Source organism: Thamnophis sirtalis, unplaced genomic scaffold (assembly GCF_051295495.1).
Source record: "Thamnophis sirtalis isolate CommonGarterSnake01/CBP01778 unplaced genomic scaffold, rThaSir2_p1.2 scaffold_13, whole genome shotgun sequence".
Classification (NCBI taxonomy): domain Eukaryota; kingdom Metazoa; phylum Chordata; class Lepidosauria; order Squamata; family Natricidae; genus Thamnophis; species Thamnophis sirtalis.
This window is the reverse complement of record NW_028261393.1, coordinates 19,932,711-19,954,104: the sequence shown is the minus strand read 5'-3', so window position 1 is coordinate 19,954,104 and position 21,394 is coordinate 19,932,711. Positions and strand designations below refer to the sequence as shown.

The 21,394-nt window shown below is 38.2% G+C and overlaps 1 protein-coding gene across 2 annotated transcripts in view; it reads left to right on the top strand.

Moving 5' to 3' along the window:
- Positions 1–21,394, top strand: part of MACO1 (macoilin 1) — a 62,870-nt gene that overhangs the window by 30,640 nt on the left and 10,836 nt on the right. The window contains exons 6-8 of one of the 2 annotated variants that reach the window (XM_087728312.1): positions 604–1,099; positions 18,098–18,256; positions 20,812–20,994. In XM_087728312.1, the coding sequence (XP_087584438.1) occupies positions 604–1,099; positions 18,098–18,256; positions 20,812–20,994 (838 nt within the window). Of the gene's footprint in view, positions 1–600; positions 1,100–18,097; positions 18,257–20,811; positions 20,995–21,394 lie in introns of both variants that reach the window. The other variant, XM_087728311.1, reaches the window with a different exon arrangement.

Genomic DNA, 21,394 nt, shown 5'->3' with positions numbered 1-21,394 from the left:
GTTTATTTCTGTTGGTGATTTAAACATGGTTTGGTACATTAAAATAATATACTAAAATTTCACTATTTGAAAAACATGTTCAGAAATATTTTTTGCTATTAGATAGAGAAACTAGAGGAAATTTGGCTGAGAATAGGATCTGGCCTTAGAGCTGCAACTTGCTTGCCCAAGTTCCAGGATTGTATCTATTTGGACATAAAATCTTGGCAAAAATTGATGAAGATATATTTTTGTTTCAACATTATTATTTTTATTATTGTTATTTTATATTCATTTATCACACAAAGTAGCAGCTGGACATTTCTTAAATTGGTATACATTTTCTCTGTATTTAGAAAGAGGGTTAAATGGATTTTTTAAAATTATTTTGAAGTTGACTGAAATGCCCTGGTTGATGCAACACAGAAATCAGTCTCAGGGATCCATTAATTTGGAAACTATTAGGAATTTTAATTTATTTTTTGCAATATAACTAAAGGAAAAATATTTTATTGGGTGCGGGGGAATAATAGAAAGTAATATGAGAATAAGTGCTACTTCTGACTTAAATTTTAAATCTTGTCTTCTCCTTCCTTCCTTCCTTCGTTCTGGATGTTTCAGCAGCCAAAGGATTGACTGAGATGGATTCCTCAATACTTTTGCAACACAATGGTGGCATTCCAGCTAATAAAAAATTATCTACAACATTACCGGAACTAGAATACAGAGAAAAGGGGAAAGAAAAAGACAAGGATGCCAAAAAACATAACCTTGGAATAAATAACAATATTTTGCAACCTGTAGACTCTAAAATACAGGAAATTGAATATATGGAGAACCATATCAACAGTAAAAGATTAAATAACGATCTTGTGGGAAGTACAGAAAACCTCTTAAAAGAGGACTCATGCACTGCCTCATCCAAAAATTACAAAAATGCTAGTGGAGTTGTGAACTCCTCACCTCACAACCACAGTGCAACTAATGGAAGCATCCCTTCCTCATCAGTTAAGAATGAGAAAAAACAGAAGTGCACTAGCAAGAGCCCAAGCACACATAAAGACTTGATGGAAAATTGTATCCCCAATAACCAGCTAAGCAAACCAGATGCACTGGTAAGGTAAGTTTGGTATGTTACTGATCTGTCTTCACCACAACACTCTTACATATTTACTGTTTGTTTCCCAGTAAGTGAAAGTGCTCTGTTTTGAGGGGGGAAACCTGTTATGTTAGGAGAGGTGCATGCTATGTATTGAGACGTGTCCATAGTCAAGATTTGGTTCTGTTAGCTTTGGTGGGCTATACAGGTAGTCCTTGATTTACAATAGTTTCCTTAGTGACCATTTGAAGTTACAACGGCACTGAAAAAAGTGACTTACAACCGTTTTTCACACTTATGACAGTTGCAGCATCCCCATGTCACGTGATCAAAATTCAGACACTTGTCTACTGGTTCATATTTATGACAGTTGGAGTGTCCCAGGGTCATGTGATCACCTTTTTTGACCTGCCAACAAGCAAAGTCAATGGTGAAGCCAGATATTAACAATGCTGTTAATAACTGAACAATTTCAGTGATTCACTTAATAACTGTGGCAAGAAAGTTCATAAACCAGGACAAAATTCATTTAACTGCCTCACTTAGCAACAGAAATGCTGGGCTCAATTTTGGTTGTAAGTCGAGGACTAACTGTAATTCATGCAGTCCAGTAGTCAGATCAGCATAACAGGGTACAATATACAGACTTTAGTTTGGCACATGATTGATTGAAGTGTTCTTAGTGCAGAGTTTTTTGAGTTGGTATTTTATTGCTAAGAATAAATAAGCCGATGATTACAGTTGTCAATCATAGTGGCCTTGATGTTCAGCTCATGCAGGAGAGGTTTTTGAGAGCCTCTACAAATTAATTGGCCTCTACTAAATAAAATGATATTTTGAAGTCTGGGTAAACCATAAAAAAGAGGTAAAGGAAAAAATGCATGTTTACTATTCAGTATGAAGAAAAACGATGAAAAGGTTCACCACTAGATTTTGGAACTGATCTGTTTGTGCACATTCCATAAAATTTCACAAATTTAGCTCTTCTTCCATCTTACCCTTCACTGATGGAGGTGAATATAATGTCATATACCGCACTACTGATTGCAGGCAATGTCTCTTCTGAGTAATTCAACCCGTCGATTTCATGGACATGTAATTTGTTTTGAAGCTTTGTAGAAATTGTCATTGCTTTCTACCAGCATAGTTGTTGGCAATTCTAGTGTAGCCTACAGCTCTGATGTCCACCAAGAAGATCAAATTTTCCTCTCATTTCAGTGCAAAATGCCTAAGTGCATTCAATTTGAATTTGCTCTGACCACCCATATATGTTTAATTTGCTACTATTGTGTGCTGCATATATAAAAGCTGTTCCTCAACTTGATATCTTCCAGATGTGTTGAGAGGATTTGTCTAAAATTTCTGCCTGACTTGGGAAATCTGAAGGTTATAGTCTTGGCTTTGGAAAGCTTTGGCTTGATACAAACAATTTTGTTATTTTGATATTATCAGCTAAAATGTAAATATGTTGCTTTAAAACCATTACGATGTTGAAGAATTGTTTGGCTAAGTTCAGTATTTCTCTGATGGGGAAATAGAATGTGGAGCCAGGGATTGTGATGTTCCTAGATTAAATTATATTCTAGTCTCATTTTCACCTGATAACCATTGTGGACATGAGACTAAAAGGGTAGACCTTAGTAAAATATCCTTAGAAGAGGATTCTGTTGATTATAATTTAAATGGTATTTTATATATATATATATATATAGTATTTAGCGCCATTTATTATGGTATCCTTCTGCATTATTTATCTGAGTCCAACAACAAAGTAATGGTAAATGTAGTATTTCCAGAAGGAAATAAGCTAATTAATGCAATTTCTTCAGAATTTGTTCTGACCCTGATGTGTTTTTCAATCTACTGTATGTGCTGATCACACTTAGATTGATGCTTGTATGTTAGATGAGAGCTAACAAATTAAGTCTGGATGGGACAAAAGTCCATCCATGCAACAGGAATAATTTTAGATTGCAAGTTCAAGTTGTATTTCTCTTCTTTTCCACTGTTAATATTTTTGTATAGCAGTGTCTTTTCCTAAAATGTTCCATTAATTACATTGTTCCTAAAATAGGGCTGTGTTGGAAGACTATTCAGTTTCCTCAAGAGAAAAGTTTTGTATTTGTTTTTATGTATAACTCAGAGTTAAATACAGAGGCCATGGTTTTTTGCCCTTCATGCAATCCTAACCAGAACTTAGTATACAAAGAACCTTATCCTGACACAGTTTTCAGTGGTAGCTCCACAAAGATGAAATTCCCTTCTCAGGGAGCTCTTTCTGACTTCCATGCTTTGGATAAGGACGATAGTTAAGCCTTTTCTTTTTAAATCATACTTTGTGGTTTCTGAAATATCTTAGCTATGATGAGTGTTATTATTATCATTTAAAAATCATGGTAGTATATACTGGTCTCATTTTATAATGGAAGAAGAAAAGAATATAAATGATTTTAAATAAATATTTCCCTAAATTTAAAATCATAAAAGTAGCAAATGAGATCTGTCATTAAAAAAAGCACTCTAATGTGGATTGTTCTTAGTCAGTGTTCTGTTTTAAACAGTCTTGTTTCCTTCTTGGATAATTTTTCTCTTCCCCGTTTTATATCCTCCCTGCCCAGTCACCATTCTGTGGCCACTGTGGTTACTATAATTAGAGGGGTTTATTTGTGGGGTTTTTTTTTTAACCAACTGGGATTCCGTAAATCTGCTGGTGTCTTACATATGATGGTGCTGATTTCTGTTTAATTTTTCTGGTTTCTCAAACCTCACTGGGGAATTCTAGGAATCGAAGTTTAACTCTAATCAGAAATGGAAGAAAAGATTATAGTTAAAAAACTGGGCAATAACCTTTCAGAGTGATTGTGTGGCTATGCGCATGTCAGATGAATGGTACTTGAGGTCAACATCATGATCATGTAAATATCTAAGTGGAGGCAGTCATGTTGTAGATGTTTATTATGTGAAATCTGAATAATGAACTACAGATAGTCTTCAAATTACAATGATTCATTTAGTGATGGTTTGAAGTTACAATGGCACTGAAAAAAGTGATTATTGACCATTTTTCACACTTATGACCATTGCAGCATCCTCATGGTCACATGAATTACATCTGGATATTTGATCACTGACTCACATTTATGACAGTTGCAATGTCCCTGAGTCATGCAATCCCCTTTTGTGACCTTCTGAGAAGCAAAATCAATGGGGAAGTCAGATTCACTTAACAACCATGTTACTTATTTAAGAACTGCAGTGATTCACTTAACAAATGTGGCGAGAAAAGTCATAAAATGGGGCAAAACTCACTTAGCAACTGAAATTTGGGACTCAATTGTGGTCATAAGTTGAGGACTACCTGTAGTTTCTGTTATGAATCAAGTGAGACATTCATGACAACTGTAGCATATTTCACCAAATCTTAAGGCAACTAACCGTGTCAATGGAAGTAACTCCCGCATTAGACCTGCATGCCCCTTCTGCACCCTAGCAGTGTTATTATTGGGATCAGTAACGTTATCCTCAGCATTGGAGAAACAGATTTATTGTCATATCAAAGCAACCAAAATTACTCATGAAGAGTCTCGAATTGAAGTTTTATTGCTACTTATCTATATTACTATTGCTAGTTATCTATGTTACAAGAATCTCACCGGACTGACTTCATTCCCTTGGGAAGGTCAGATAAGGCTTCAGGGATTCTGGGGGTGGTCACGTCTTCACCGCTTTCTGCAGTGCCACGACTCTAAACTCGTCTCCCTCTTAACCCCATCTTCCAGTCTAGCTGGAGATTCCTGCATATTTATTCAGTTTACTCAGTCTCTGAAATTTATTCAGTCTTTGAAATCTATCGATAGTCCTTCGCTCAACTCCGAAAACATTTACGTTTACAAACATGGACATTTAGAACACAAGACTGAGCCACAGAACAGAAAGATTTCAGAAGTGGGTGACCTTGCAGGAATTTTGCCTAATAGGTGAGCTCCATTAAACTATGCTGGCATGAATTCTAGCAATTGGAAGTCTCGCATAATTGGAAAGCACCCATTTTCCAGAGGGTGCCTCAGTTAATGACCATTCACATTAAGAGTGGCTGTACAGTTTTTGGTAAATAAATTTCTCTGGTTGGTATAGAGGTAGTCCTCAACTTAAAATAGTTCACTTAGTGACTACCCCAAGGTACAACAGCACTATAAAAAGACTTAGGACTACTTTTTACACTTATGTCCATTGCAACATCCCCATGATCACATGATCAAAATTTAGACACTCGGCAACTGATCCATATTTATGACAGCTGCAGAGTCCGGAGGTCATGTGATCGTCTTTCGTGATATTCTGACACGCAAAGTCAATGGGGTAGCCAGATGTAGTTAACAACCATGTTACTAATATAACAGTTGCAGTGATTCACTTAACCAGAAAAGTCATAAAATGGGACAAAACTCACTCAACAAATGTCTCACGTAGCATCAGAATTTTGGGGCTCCATCGTGGTTGTAAGTCAAAGACTACTTATATTTTCTCAGTCAGAGATCCTAGCTTTGCATTTTATTATAAAGTGATCAATAGATAATCTCTTCCCCATTTTTCCCCAGTTTATAAGTCTTTTCATTCTTGTTTTAGGAAGGTCTTTTAGATAAAGCATGAATTCTCAAAAAATTTATTGTCAGCAGTGATTTATAGTACCACTTTTTAGGTTTGCTAATTTTGTGTGGACCCATATCTAATCCTTTGATATGTTATTACAATTTTAGATTTTTGTTTGTGCAAAGTAAAGTGACACAGAAGTTAACAGCATTTTAAAGAATAATACATTTGTATTGTGTAATTTGTTGTGTGCCACTACCCCCTGACAATGTACATAAGAACTGGTTCTGGGAATGGCTTATAGCAGGAGTGGGCAATTATGGCTTCTTTACAACCTGTGAACTTCAACTCCCAGAATTCCCTGCAGACTCAGGATTTCTAGGAGTTGAAGTTCATGGGTCTAAAGGGGCCTTAGTTGCCCATCCCTGACATATAGCCTAGGTATACACAGCTTCTGAGAAAAAGAAGAAGAAGAAAAAGAAATAATAAGAAACGTCCAGTAAGTACCGGTAGTAGTGAGTAATAAATACTACAAACTCACTATTGTGGAGTTCTTGATACTCTCTGAGCCTGGTTATTCATTTACGGATGTTTCATTACCTAACTAGGTAATGAATCTCTTCTGTTGAATCTTTAATTCAATTATCTTTCCTTATTCTATTCAATTAGGTTCTCTTCAATTCTGTTCTCTAATCTCTTATTGAAATTTACTGCTGATAGTTTTTTATACGACCTTTACAAAAGACAATAATGTGCAACATATAAAAATATATTAAAGCCACATGCTGGCATATTAAACCAGTTATGGCAGTATAAAAATAAGTATTTTAATTCCTTTCTGAGAGAAAATAAATTCCAGATTACTCTCAGCCTTGAAAAGGAGATCAGGAGCTAAGTACATATGTCCATCAGGAGCTCATATCAAGTTTTTGCTGATACTTTTATGATTTTTTTTTATTTTACAAAATGGCAATCTATTTCTCTTGACCAGCAGTTCTAATTGCCGATTTATAGAACTTCAGTAAATTAATAAAGAACAGTAAGAAGTAGTGTTCCAAAAAGGTATCCAGTCAAGCAGTTTTGACAAGCATAAAGTATCTTTTCATCTCAAAAATGGCAAGGAATAATTATGTGCAAGTGCTCCTTTATATTTTTTTATAGGTTTGGGAGTCCCTTTATTAGATATGAGGTAAAAGTCAGATATGGGAAGTGTTTTCGTTTTTAGCATATTACCAGTATGTTGATAATTAGTTACTGTATATCTTGTTTTCTATGTTTGTATCCTGCCTAGAATCTGATACAGGATTCTCAAAGCAATTCACACATTTAAGTCAACAAAGATAAGTCATTAATGTATCCTAAATAAGAACTCAAAACAATTAGTTACCAATGAGGGAAACACTTTTGAGACTAACCTTAGATGTCCTCTCCTTGCAGCATCTCACTATGAGTTTATATAGGCAAGCATGAGACATAACAGCTGGACTCACAAGCAGCTGGCTTACTAAGAAAGCCATAATTGTTTATATTCACAGACCACCAATCCTTTAAATCAGGTGTCTCCAAACTTGGGAACTTTAAGACTTGTGGACTTCAACTCCCAGAATTCCCCAGCCAGCCATGCTGGCTGGGAAATTCTGGAAATTGAAGTCTGTAAGTCTTAAAAGTTCCCAAGTTTGGAGATCCCTGATTTAAATCATAAAGAATTTACAAATCGCAATGGCTGGCTTCATGTTAAACTCTTAAGACCCAACCAAATACTACACCTTGCTACAATGAATGAGTCCAGTTTAAATTCTGTCTTTGGAGATTACAAGCTGTGAAATATGTACTCATTAGAGATTTTTATTTTTTTATTTTATTTATTTTGTCCAGCGTGTATAAGATAACAGATACAAGTATAAACATGATTATGAATACAGGAAATGGATATGAATAAGTGGGGACAGTAGGACAGGGACGGTAGTGTTGGTGGGCTTATGCACACCCCTTACAGACCTCTTAGGAATGGGGTGAGGTCAACAGTAGACAGTCTAAGGTTAAAGTTATGGGGATCTGTTAAGCCACTTTTTCCTTCCTTTGGTGGCTGGTCAGCATATGTTTTTTTTCATCAGCACAACTTTCCCTAGGTATTTTTGTTTGTTTTTCTTTTAATTTTACATTAATATGGCCCATTTCCAAACAGGTAAATGGAGGGATTTGTAGAAGAGAATATGCTTAACCTCACCCATTAATTATCCCTGGCAAAAGTCTACCCTGTAACTGGTTTCATAGACGTAACGAAATCTCTCTTTCCATTTGCAGGGAAGAGTTTGTTGACTCTTCTTTGCTCTTGCAAGTAAGGCTACCAACTTCCATCAAATATATTTGTGACTCTTCTACTAGCAGTAAAAATTGCGGTGTGTATCAGAATTGTGGAGTTGTTCCATTTACACATCCTGTCACCATTTATTTCTGTACCTGCATTAGCTATGACTATTACTGTGGTGTTAAAACAGACCTCAACATCTGTTTAACCTCCTAGCCCCAAAACAAAAAAGAAAAAGACACTAGAAATTAAAGTTAACGTATATCATGCCAAAGCTGGTGAATGATCCTCAGCTCTAGTGTGTGCTTTTAACTTGGGAGACTCTACAAAGGATTAGGTTTATGCTTTCTATGTATACAGAACATGAGACAAAGAAAGAAGAAAGCATGTTTTAGTAACATGGTGCTTAAGAATGAGGCATTAAGAATTGTAAGCACATTTGTCAGCGCGTTTGGGTTACCAAATTTAATCATTCCTCACACATCCCCTTTTAGGTTCAGGATTTTGAATCCAGAGGGGTAGTTTCTTTCCAGCAATACCAAATTAACTTTTCAGCAACACTTCTTGGTTCCAAAGGTTTTATTTTTTTAAAAAAAACACAAATATTTCATCATTCGTCAATCATTAAAACATTGAAGTACAATTTTTTTTGTATGCCCCTCCCTCCACCCCCCAACCCCCCTCCTCCTCCACCCCCCGACTTCCCAGAACCCGTACACGGTATGGATTTTTTTCAGCAACACTTGAAGTTCAGAAAGTTCAACGTTTTTCTCCTATCTATGCATTCCAAGTTTATAAACTAGAGTTATTCCTATCCACTACAGCAGCAATACTACATACAGGTAGTGTGAGCGAGGGTGCCCACAGAGAGGGAACCAGTATGATGGACTACAGTGAAGTGACAATTTCCCAGGAATGAGGGAGTACATTCCAGAAGTGGGGGAGGTAGACAAGAGACAGCACAGCCCGCACACTGGATTGGAGGCAGAGGAAGAGAGTCACGATAGCAAGATATACTGCGTAGAATATATCTGTTAGACTGAGAGTAGTAAAGGTTAATCTGGGGAAGATGGTTGTTTGGCTAAGCCCAAGAACAACAAAGAAATTCAGCCAGAGTTCAATTCTTTATTTGCTTACAGACAATAGACAGAATCTTGCCAGATTAAACTCTTACTATTACGGTATATGTAACCAGCATATTTAAATTTTCCCCCATTTAATTGTTATCCAGAACAATATGCCTTATGAATATTTCATTATTATTGTAAGATGAATTATGAACAATGGAATGACATTAGTTATGAAAATTATATGTAGCTATCCGTTGTGCTATCCTTTATTTTAGTTATGGATATGCGCATATATTCTGCTCAAATGATGAAAACGGATCAAAGCCATTAAAACACAAAAAGCCAATGAATAATACCATTTCACAACAGTAAAACAAAAGAAAAAAAATCAATTCAGTCTCATAGGCTTTCTAATATAAAATAGATTTCATTTGATACCTGCAAAGTTGTAAATAGGGCAAAACAATTTTCTCTAGAAAGCATTTTCAATAATTTCTATCTTTAAAAAGATAAAAATAGAAGTCTTACTTTCTCCTTATTTCTGGCCTTTTGGATAGAAGAGAATTCACACAATTCCAGCAGAAGTTGTCAACCTATTCTGAAAAATACTCTCAAAGTTAAAGTATAGAAATTTAACTTTTTAAAAAAGAAAATTGAAGCTCTTCTCACCATTAAAGAGCCACGGTGGTGCAGTGGTTAGAGTGCAGTACTGCTGGCTGCCAGCAGTTTGGCAGATTGAATCTCACTAGGCTGAAAGTTGGCTCAGCCTGCCATCCTTCCGAGGTGGGTAAAATGAGGACCCAGATTGTTGTGGGCAATATGCTAACTCTGTAAACCGCTTAGAGAAGGCTGTAATGCACTGTGAAGCAATAGTAATAGCTGTTATGGGTGACAGTCCTATGGACTTGTGGCATAGATGCAACCCTGTCAATTGATGCACTGACATGCTGAAATTGTTCAAATGATGTGTGTATCTCAGTGGCAGAAGGGAGGCCAGAGTTACAATCACAAATAATAGTTAGCTGTCCCCAGGACCTCTGTATTTTAAAAGCTTGTGTAGATGGCCTTCAACCTATGAGCATTCTTTAAACAATGATTTACATTGTTTAACCACTTACAACCCATCCTTGACATTATGACTATCCGTATCACCCCCGCAGTTATCTACCTTGATCAAAATGTGGGTGCTTGGCAGTGGGCTCACATTTACTACTTTACAGCATCCTGTGGCAATGTGATTGCAATTTGCAACCTCTTCAATTGGCTTCCAACAAGCAGGGATTGTTTTGAAGGGAATATTGAAGGGGAAAAAGGGACACAGTGGCTCAGTGGTTAAGACCCTGAGCTTGTCGATCAGAAAGGTAAGCAGTTCGAATCCATAGCGCCATGTAACGGAGTGAGGTCCCGTTACTTGTCCCAGCTTCTGCCAACCTAGCAGTTCGAAAGCATGTAAAAATATAAGTAGAATAAGTAGGGACCACCTTTGGTGGGAAGGTAACAGTGTTCTGTGCGTCTTCAGCATTTAGTCATGCCAGCTACACGACTACGGATATGTCTTCGGACAGCGCTGGCTCTTTGGCTTTGAAACAGAGATGAGCACAGCCCCCTAAAGTTGGGAATGACTAGCACATATGTGTCAGGGGAACCTTTAGTATTTTTTTTTTTTTTAGGAACTGGTCTTTTTTATTTTTTATTTTCTTTTCATCATAAAAAGTTTTTATTTTTCCATTTTCATAGCATATAACATGTATACTATTACATAGTCCATATCAAGTTGTATTATTAAGTACTTACATCAGTTCATCTTACCATCAACTACCAAAGGAAAAAAAAAAAGAAAAACCCAGTTATTGGCTCTTCTGCTCTCCATACACCATATTTATACCTTATCCGACACTTTCTTCCCCTTCTCTCCTCCCCCTTTCTACATTCTGTCTTCCCTCCATCATTTTCTATTCTACTTCCCCTTCCTTTCTCCTTCTACTCTCTCCCGGGAACCTTTACTTTAGTGAAGGGAATTGATGGGAATATTCAGATTTGTTCAACAATCGCCTGATTCAGACAGCTGATTTGATTAACGGCCACAGTTAAAATGATTGTGAAATTGGATCCTGTTATATAATAAGTTGCATTGCTTAGCAACCAAAATTCCAGCCCCAATTGTGGTCATAAGTCAAGAGATGAAATTAACTGGGCTTTCTGTGTATTAAAACTCAATTTTAATTAGATTGCCATTTATATAATTTAAATTTTATTTTATTTATATCGTTGCCTATCTCACAGTTGCTTTGGATGGCATACAACAAAGTTCAAAACAAAACATACAGATTAATGTTATTAATTAATGTTATTAATATTTAACACTTTTTGCACCATAAAAAGCCATAAAACTAAAACAGAATAGAAAAAAGATTAAGTGAGGGGCAGGCGTTATTAACAATGGGGCTATTTGAATATTTCACCGGTGTACTCTGGCCTCATAATGCAAAGAGGTTTTAGAGGAAGTTAAAATCACCCAAAAAGTTAAACAGGAAAAATAAAAGCCTCCTTAAGAGGTAATGAAACAACCCCACACTCAAAGAAGACTTTACCACTGCCAGAACTCACATGATTACCCCCCACCCGACACCCGACTGCCTTAACCAGTCTGGAGGGGTAGAGCTGTAAAGAGCAAGTGACTGAGCTCACAGTCCTAAGTACCCTGTCCATTTTATCCGGCCCAACAGGTTCAAACTCTTCCTAGATAACTGGGCAAGATTCCTTCCCAGACATCTCTGGACTTTCAATAAAGCTAGTGTCCAACTGTGAGCAAATTTAAGTAACTTTGTCTGACAGATGCTGAGCTAAATCTTTCACATGCTGCCATCGGGTTTTCTGAGCCCCTCACCTGAAGATGGCATGCGTCACTCAAAACAGGGCCACGGGATGGATGAACATGCAGAGAAATGCAGTTGCTTCACTGCCCTTATTATCCCCTTTGGTTACTATTAAAACCAAATTCTCCTGTTTCACCATATACCTGTCCACGCTCCTGACTCACTGGAAAAGAGCCTAATGCTGGGAACGATTGAAGGCAAAAAAAGAAGGGGAGTGCAGAGAATGAGGTGGCTGGATGGAGTCGCCGAAGCAGTTGGTGTGAGCTTGAATGGACTCCAGAGGATGGTAGAGGACAGGAAGGCCTGGAGGAACATTGTTCATGGGGTGGCGATGGGTCGGACACGACTTTGCGATTAACAACAAACACCACACTTAACAAGCAGCCGCTTTGAAAGCTCAGGATACATGGATGTTAACCTGACCCAACAAAGTTCTTGGATGTAATGAGATTTAAAGAATATAGATGCTAGAATTTTGTTCAATAGAGAGTTACCATATTAGGAAAAATCTGGTATTCCACGGAGGATAGGCTAGTTTAAACACACTTTTAGACGAGACATTTATTTGTTTACTTATTAATTAAATGTCTATGCCATCCATCTCACCCTGCAAAGTGACTTAAATTAATAATCTGGAAATGAATATATGTGTGTGTGTACACACACACACACCACACACACCACACACACAAACACACAAATTTAATAGGTTATGGATAGCTATCTCCCTTAATACTATATTAAGAAGGAGGTTTTCTTCAGATGAGTTTAATTTATGTTTAGGAAAAGTTGTGTAGCATGCATTTTGTGTTTTTCATATTTTAATATTGCATTAATGTATGATAAGTTCTCAGTTGCAAGCAACCTCTGACTGTAGGCTGCAAAAGTCCTCTACGCTGACCTTTGTCCTTGCTGTTGCCACTCCTATTGTTGTTGTTGTCAATAATGGGTGAAAATGGTGAGGAGGCTTCTACAGTATGTGTTTCCTGAACTTCTAGAACTCTGAATTATAGTTCCTAAACCTCACATCTCACCATTGCTATCCTAACTGTTAGATGAAATTCCTTCCATTAGATTAACAATATGAACAAGAGACTTAAGAGCCATGGAAATGGGGAATAGGGTAATTTGGGATATGTCTGAAGGTACTTTTCCAGGTTTAACCTTCAATCTTTATATCCCTCCTAGTCATTCCAACAGAGTGAAAAAAGTTAATTTCTCAATGGGAGGTACCCTTAATATCTGCCTTGTGATCATAACAGAACTGCCTGATATTAAGAGTCTTGGCATCTGACCTTGGTTCTCTTAGTGCCCACGAAGCTAGAGGCTACAGTTTTGTGCAATGAATGTTCCCTGTTGGTTTATACTGGTTGATACAGCCCTATTAATTGTAGGACTACTCTGGGAGTAGTCAAACTGGAGTAATGTTCCCATTGTAGCCAGTATGGATGTGCTGCAGAAAATTGTTTAATTTTTTTTTTATATGCGTAGCGCTTCAAAATATATGTAGAACATTTATATTAATTTCAGCTGCTTCCACAATCTAATGATAACAATAACTATCCAGTAATAATTTCCTACCAAATTATTTAATTTTTTTTGTTCGTCAAAGCTCTCCTAATTCTCAGCTACCACTTGATAGTTCATAGGATGCTAACTCATGAAAGCCAACACCCATAGTGTATATGGAGGTTTTTCTCCTGCAGACATCTGCGTTGAATGCACAAGTGTCAGAGAGCGATGGACTTCATTTTGTTGGAGTGCCAAGTTTAATTGAGGTGCCCTGATTTTAATAATATCTGAGATTCATAAAGTCTTCTTTGAGTACAGTTCCTGGTAATTATGGGACCCCCTCTATATATCTTTCTTGGCAATGCCACTGAAGTGTTTGCCATTTTCTCTTAAGCTCTTTTCAGAATTCCCAGTCTGGTCTAGCTCTGGGATTGGTCTTAGTTTTCTCTCATCCAAATGCTAACTACGCATGACGTTCCTTAATTTTTTTCAAGAGTGGTTATGACCGTGTCTTGCTATGATTAGTAAATGCCTGAACAGGGCTACAATATCACTTGTTAACCTGAGTTAGGAAGCAATGCACTTAATATAGACTTCTAATATTCTTTAATATTCTAGTTACAATACTTGGAAAGTGCCAAGCTCCCTACCTTACAGGTCTATACATCTGTTTAGGTCTTGTAAGTCAGCCATATTTATGGATCCTTTTCCAGATTCAGTTCAAAGCATAACTTAACAACAGTTAACACTTAACAAACTCTAAATAGTTATTTGAAAGACTGTTCAAGGTTTTAAAAAAAACCTTGTGTAGGGACGCAATGGCTCAGTGGCTAAGACACTGATCTTGTCGATCGAAAGGTCAGCAGTTTGGCGGTTCGAATCCCTAGCACCGTGTAACGGAGTGAGCTCCCGTTACTTGTCCCAGCTTCTGCCAACCTAGCAGTTCAAAAGCACGTAAAAATGCAAGTAGAAAAATAGGGACCACCTTTGGTGGGAAGGTAACAGCGTTCCATGCACCTTCGTCCTTTAGTCATGCTGGTCACATGACCACAGAGACGTCTTCAGACAGCGCTGGCTCTTCGGCTTTGAAACGGAGATGAGCACTGCCCCCTAGAGTTGGGAACGACTAGTACATATGTTCAAGGGGGAACCTGAAAGACTGTATTTTGAAATTAAAAATCCTTAAAGGGGGACATGATAGAAGAAGTCTTCCAATATTTGAACTGCTGCCACAGAGAAGAGGGGTCGACCTGTTCTCCAAAACAGCTGAGGGCAGAACAAGAAATAACAGATGAAAATGTATCAAAGAGAGATCCAACCTAGAATTAAGGAGAACTTTCTTGACTGTGAGAACAATTAATCAGTGGGACAGCTTGCTGCCAAAGTTGTGGGTACTCCATCACTGGAGCCATTTGTTCAGAATGGTATAGGGTTTCCTGCTTGAGCATTGGGTTGGACTAGAAGACCTCCAAAGTCCCTTCCAACTGTTGTTCTGCTAAAAGAAGCCCTCTTGGTCTTGTACCATAAGAGACAAGGTGGGTTTGAACGTAAGAAATGAACTTGCAAGCTTGGAACTCCCTACTTAGGCTGGATCTCCTGCTGTTCTTCTTTTCATTGTAGCAGGCATTTGGGATTTAAGTATTGACTATTATTTGTTTGGTTTGGTTTTCTTTTTATTAATACAGTTTCAATTGTGTTTCAACTATGTTTAATCATATCGATTTGTTTCATTCTTCTTCTGCTGTATATTGTTACCTTTGAATTTTTGGGTAGAAAAAGAATTGATTGATATGCTGCTATTATGTTCATTTGGAAGACTCCAGTGGTTTTAAATGCACAGCTTTTAAAATATGAAACAAGCTTTGTTATTTCTAAATATGACCATGATAGTGTCTAGTCAGGGGAGATTAAAATTAACCCTCTTAAACTGCAATTCATTTATTTCTTCTAGTGGGTTGCTCTAAGCAAGTATGAGGATGCAAGTGAAGGAGAGAAATACAGACAATTGTATTTTAGCTGTAAAAGAATGTCATCATTTATTAGATAAATCTGCCTGAGTTGTTGTATAATGGGATGTATATTACTAGCAGCTGGTTGATTGCCCTAATATCTCTTTAAAAAAATGATTTGAGTGCATTTTATCTCTTCCATGCTACCAAGAGTGGTGAATGTTCTGGATGAGATTTCCAGATACGATGCTATTGGGAAAAGAATTGTGTGATGCTTTTGGAACAATAAGTCTGTGTGCCATTGTAACAGGTGGTTGGTGTTGACAGTGTTGAAACTGGAGAACCTACTTCAAAGGATCAGGGGTACCCAGACAAATTCTAACCAGTTTTGTTGGAGAAATTAATGTGCATTAATCTTCCCTGTGAATTTACCATGTGACTGAAGAAGAGCTGAAGATCTTTTGGGGCAGTAATGGTGTTTTATGATGCAGCTGATCAAAGCCTTCCAGAAGTCTAGATGCTGATGTTGCCATGCAGGAAAATGAAAGCTGAAACTGAAAAGACAATATTACAGTGGGAACAAGGATCATAAGAAACACGAACAAGGAAAGCTCGACACTTTGAAATGTTAAATGAATCAACCACACATTGACATCTAAGTTACCAGCAAATTGAAAGGGACTGACACATAGCATATGTTCAATCAAAACACCATACTGTTTATTGTTGAGGAACAATAGAATAGGAAATAGAAAAGGAATGGCATTTCATTCCTAGTCAATATATGGGTCCAATGCAGTCAATGACAAATAATATGAATTAGACTTCATAAATCTTCCTTTAATAAAGCAATTGACCAGGTGTATGCGTGAACCTTGATGCAGTATATGAGCAGGTTAACAAGCTTGATTGTCAAGTTCAATCTGATATCAGTCGAAGGGACACACAAGATGTCTGTAACAGACTCCATAAGAAGTCTAGACGCCTGTTGATACAGTCTATAATAAAAGAGTTTTGCAAGCTTGATTGTGCTTTAATCCCCTTCTATTACACCCCCATGGATCAAGGAGGTGCCTGCCTGAGTTTCTTTCAGTCTTTTATTCCAAGATTAAACAATACCTCATTCCTCTTGCCTATATAAAAGTTCTTGCCATTTCCCTTAAGGTTTTCTCTCCCTGACTCTCAAACCTACTATTTATATCTTGGACACATGCAAAAATCCAGCCCTGAGTCCCTAGCACTGGGGAAGGTAGAAAGAAGGAAAGAGAAGAAGAGGGAAACCAGGACTGTGATCAAGCAGCAGCGGGTGTACCATCAAAAGATCTAAAAAGCCAACTTATCCTGGAGAAGTTCTGTCTGTTTGGTCACTAGGAAGACCAACGTCATGACACGTAATCATGTGTGAAGCTTATAGTCAGACTCATTTCCAACATAGCTGCAGAAGCTCTCTGCTTCTTAGCACTACTTGGATACCAGAAAGTGAGCAGTCGCTTGGTGGTCAGACCATGATGCGAAGTGGTCCATCTTTTTAGAACCATCTTCAGCTTTTTAGAACATACTTTGGAAATGAATGTATCTCATGCTTCAACCTGTTGAGAATCCACGCTACCAGTTATTGGAAGCTACCATCTGTTTTGCCACTCGGATTAAAATCTGCCACAGGTAGTCCTCGATTTACAACCACAATTGAGCCCCAAATTCACATTGCTGTGAGACATTTGTTGAGTTTTGCCCCATTTTACGACCTTTCTTGCCACAGTTGTTAAGTGGATCACTGCAGCTGTTAAGTTAGCAACACAGTTGTTTAGTGAATTTGGCTTCCCCATTGACTTTGCTTGTCAAAAATGTCACAAAAGTTGATCACATGACCCCAGGACACTGTAACGGTCATAAATATGAACCAGTTGCCAAGCATCCAAACTTTAATCACGTGACCATGAGGATGCTGCAAGGTTGTAGGTGTGAAAAACAGTCATATGTCTGTTGTAACTTTGAACAGTCACTAAGTGGAATGTTGAAAGTCGAGGACTACCTGTGCTTTAACTTTCTTCATTTGTGATAGGAGCAAGGTTTTGCAACCATTGCAATATAACCTGTACGAAACTTAATACAGGTAATCCTTGACTTACAACCCTTTATTCAGTGACCGTTCAAAGTTACAGTGGTACTAAAAAAAAGTGACATGCCTGTTTTTCGCACTTATGACCTTTGCAGGATCCCCATGGTCACGTGATCAAAATGCAGACGTTTGGCAACTGGCTCATATTTATGACGGGCACAGCGTCCCAAGGATCACATGACCCCCTTTTTGCGACCTTCTGACAAGCACTCTCAATGGGGAAGCTAGATTCCTTCCACAACTGTGTTACTAACTTAACAAGTGCGGCGATTCACTGAACAGCTGTGGCAAGAATGGTCGCAAAATGGGGCAAGGTGCACTTAACAACCGTCCTTGCTTAGCCACAGAAATCTTGAGCTCAATTGCGGTCCTAAGACAAGGACTACCTGTATACTAGTGGCTATCCGTAAAAAAAAAAAATTGAAGTCAAAGGTGCAAAAAGGAAGGGGGGGGGAATCACTCCTATCCTTAGCACTGTTTTTGTCTTTGACTTTTCAAGAAAAGTTGTGTTGCAAAAGTCTGAACATCATGAGACGATACATTCCCAGCTCTTACTAGTGACTATTCTCAAAGGCACTTCTGTCCTCTGTGCTAGGTTGGAACAAGATATTAAGAAGTTAAAGGCTGATCTACAGGCCAGCAGGCAAATCGAGCAAGAGCTGCGCAGTCAGATCAGTTCCCTGACTAGCACAGAGCGGGGGATCCGATCGGAAATTGGACAGCTCCGGCAGGAAAACGAGCTGCTTCAGAATAAGTAAGTTTACCCATCTACCTCTAATTTCGCAATATATACGAGAGGCGTTTTTAATGCTGCTGCTTTTTCACTCTGACATTTTTGTTCTGGAGGAGGGATAAAAATCTGGTTCTTGACAAAATTAAGTGGCTTTGAGGGCCATCCATTTTGGTCAGAAAGATCAAAGCTGTCTCTCACTTAGCAGCGTTTCACCGGCTGCCATGTAGACCTCATGTGGGAAGCTAATGCATCAGCTTTAAAAGTCTTTAATGGCTGAGATTTCTGTATTGAAGGACTGTGAGCTAAATACTTGAGAGTTCTTTCAGAGATAGGAGTGCTATATTAATTAGGGACTGGCTCTCAGTGAACTGAACAAATGCATTGTGAGAATATGAAAAGTGAGCCTGATTCTTTTTTCAGAATGGTATTTAATTCAGAACACAAAGCTAAAGGTCAGGCTTGGTTAGCAGAAACATTCACCCTAATTTAATCCTGTTACAATATGGATTTTCTTGCAAGAGGCAAGAAATTCCCCCTTGAAATTCTACGCTAAACTGCTTAGAATAAAAAACCTAAACCCAAATCTGCAGTGAATGTTTGGATCATCAATCACTCATTTTTGCGAATATATGCATGTATGCATCTTTGTTGGGTCCATTTGTACCTTGAATTTTCCTTTACGGGTCTATAGCATGTAGACTGGAATGAGTGAGAAGCATATCCCTCTACATCCCTCCCCTCATGTAGGAGAAAGAATGGCAGAACTGGGGGTGGAGTCAAAAGTGGGATCAGCCTAGAATCCCTATATAGCCACAGGTGAACTAAGCCCAACCTCCCTAGAATGTTGTTGACCCTAACTTCACGCAGGTGCTAACCAGGGATGAAATCCAGCAGGTTCTGGAGAACCGTTAGCTGAAATTTTGAGTAGTTTGGAGAACTGGCAAATGCCACCTCTGGCTGACCCCACAGTGGGGTGGGAATGGAGATTTTGCAGTCTCCTTCCTCTGCCACGCCCACGAACCACACCACACACACACACCCCAAGCCACGCCCACAGAACCGGTAGTTAAAAAAATGAATTTCACCACTAACCATTAGTTGAGAAGATTCCCGTGTGCATAGTCATGATCCATTTAATTGGATCTTCACGATGTGGACCTAGTCTTTTGTGACCGACATTAATCTTCTCAACTAACAGCACCTGCTTGGAGTTGGATAAGACTCAAAAGAATTCAAGGGAGGTTGGACTTAGTTTGCTTGTGGCTATGCAGGGATTCTAGTCTAATCCCTCTTTTCACTCTGCCCCCAGATTCTGTCCCATTCCCAATTTTAAGCATTTCTAGTGTAGCTCTCTCTGAAAGGGAATTCTGTACAAAAAATGAATTGGTTATATTCCTCAGCAAGGCCATTGCAAGCGTGATACCCATATTATGATTACAGAATCATCAAATAATTCAGGCCAATTAAAACATGTTCTTGGCTTCTCACATATTTCAAAATCTCATTAAAGACTTAAAAGACTCTCATTAAAGAAATAATAGGTGATTCATGAATCAGTTAAATTCACATACAGGTAGTCCTCGACTTACGACTACAATTGAGCCCAAAATTTATGTTGCTAAGTGAGACTTGTGGTTTTTGCCCTGTTTTACAACCTTTCTTGCCACTGTTGTTAAGTGAATCACTGCAGCTGTTAAGTTAGCAACACAGTTGTATAGTGAATCCAGCGTCCCCATTGATTTTGCTTGTCAGAAAGTCACAAAAGGGGAACACATCATCCCAGGACACTTCAACCGTCATAAATATGAGTCAGTCGCCGAGCATCCAGATTTTAATCACATGGCCATGGGGATGCTGCAACGATTGTAAGTCACTTTTTTTCAATGATGTTGTAACTTTGAACGATCACCTGTTGTAAGTCGAGGACTACCTGCATATGTGTGATTATCTTCTTCTCTTAGAAGAAGAGGGATAACTTCCCTAGTTATTTTCAGTTGTTTCTCAGTTCATTAAATAGGATATAATAATATCCTAACAGTATTATAGTGAGAAAAGAGTTTTAAGCCGCTGGTGCTATCCCCTCTGCAGCGCAGAAGTCTTGAAGCAAAGCATTCCTGACAACTTGATAAACGGCTGTCCAGCTTCTCTTGAATTCATCCAGCCAATAACCTAGTCTCTTTCTTTCTAAGTCAATGATGTCACTGTTGACTTGCTTTTAACTGTTAGACAGTTCTTCCAAACCCACTCCTGAAAAATGCGTTGTGAATTTTGGCTTTGAATGTGTTGAGGAAATGTGCTCACAGCAGTAGCATCACATTCATGCCGTCATGTAAAATTTCTCTTTAAAAAAAAAAAAATCTCTGAAAAATGGATGCAGGTCAGGATTAGAACCCTAGGAGTTTCAATCTCAATCAGTTGAAAGAATTTACCTAAGATTCTTTATAAGTGGTCAGTAATTCAAGATCGACGCAGGGATTGGAGACCTATTATTATAAAGCGCTTTTATTCAAAGCTGAGTGGTTTTCTTCCCGTTTTACACATGGATATGACAGGCTTTATTCTTTTTTTTTTTACAGACTGCACAATGCTGTACAAATGAAACAGAAAGATAAGCAGACCATCAGCCAATTGGAGAAAAAGCTAAAAGCAGAGCAAGAAGCACGGACCTTTGTAGAAAAGCAGTTGATGGAAGAAAAAAAAAGGAAGAAGTTGGAGGAAGCAACAGCTGCTCGGGCTGTTGCATTTGCCGCTGCTACCAGGTACTTGGTTCCTGCTGCTTCTTTTCTTCTAGACATGTATTGTTCAAACTTGGCAACTTTAAGACGCGTGGACTTCAACTACCAGAATTCCCCAGGCAGCTGGGGAATTCTGGGAGTTGAATTCCACGCGTCTTAAAGTTGCCAAGATTGGGAACCCCTGCTCTAGATCCAAAGATTTGGAAGGACAGAATGGTGGGGAAAAAAGAGTTGTTAATTCATCAAACATTTGCTAGAACAATAATGGTGAGAAATACTCTACTTTTTCTCTGATTAATATTTTGAGTGCTCAAGGCATGCATTTCAGGCTGTATATATGGGTTCATATTTTGGGGGTGGGGGGTGTCTCTACTGCGAGACAATAAAACTACTTCATATGAATGAAATAGTACAGGTGGTCTTG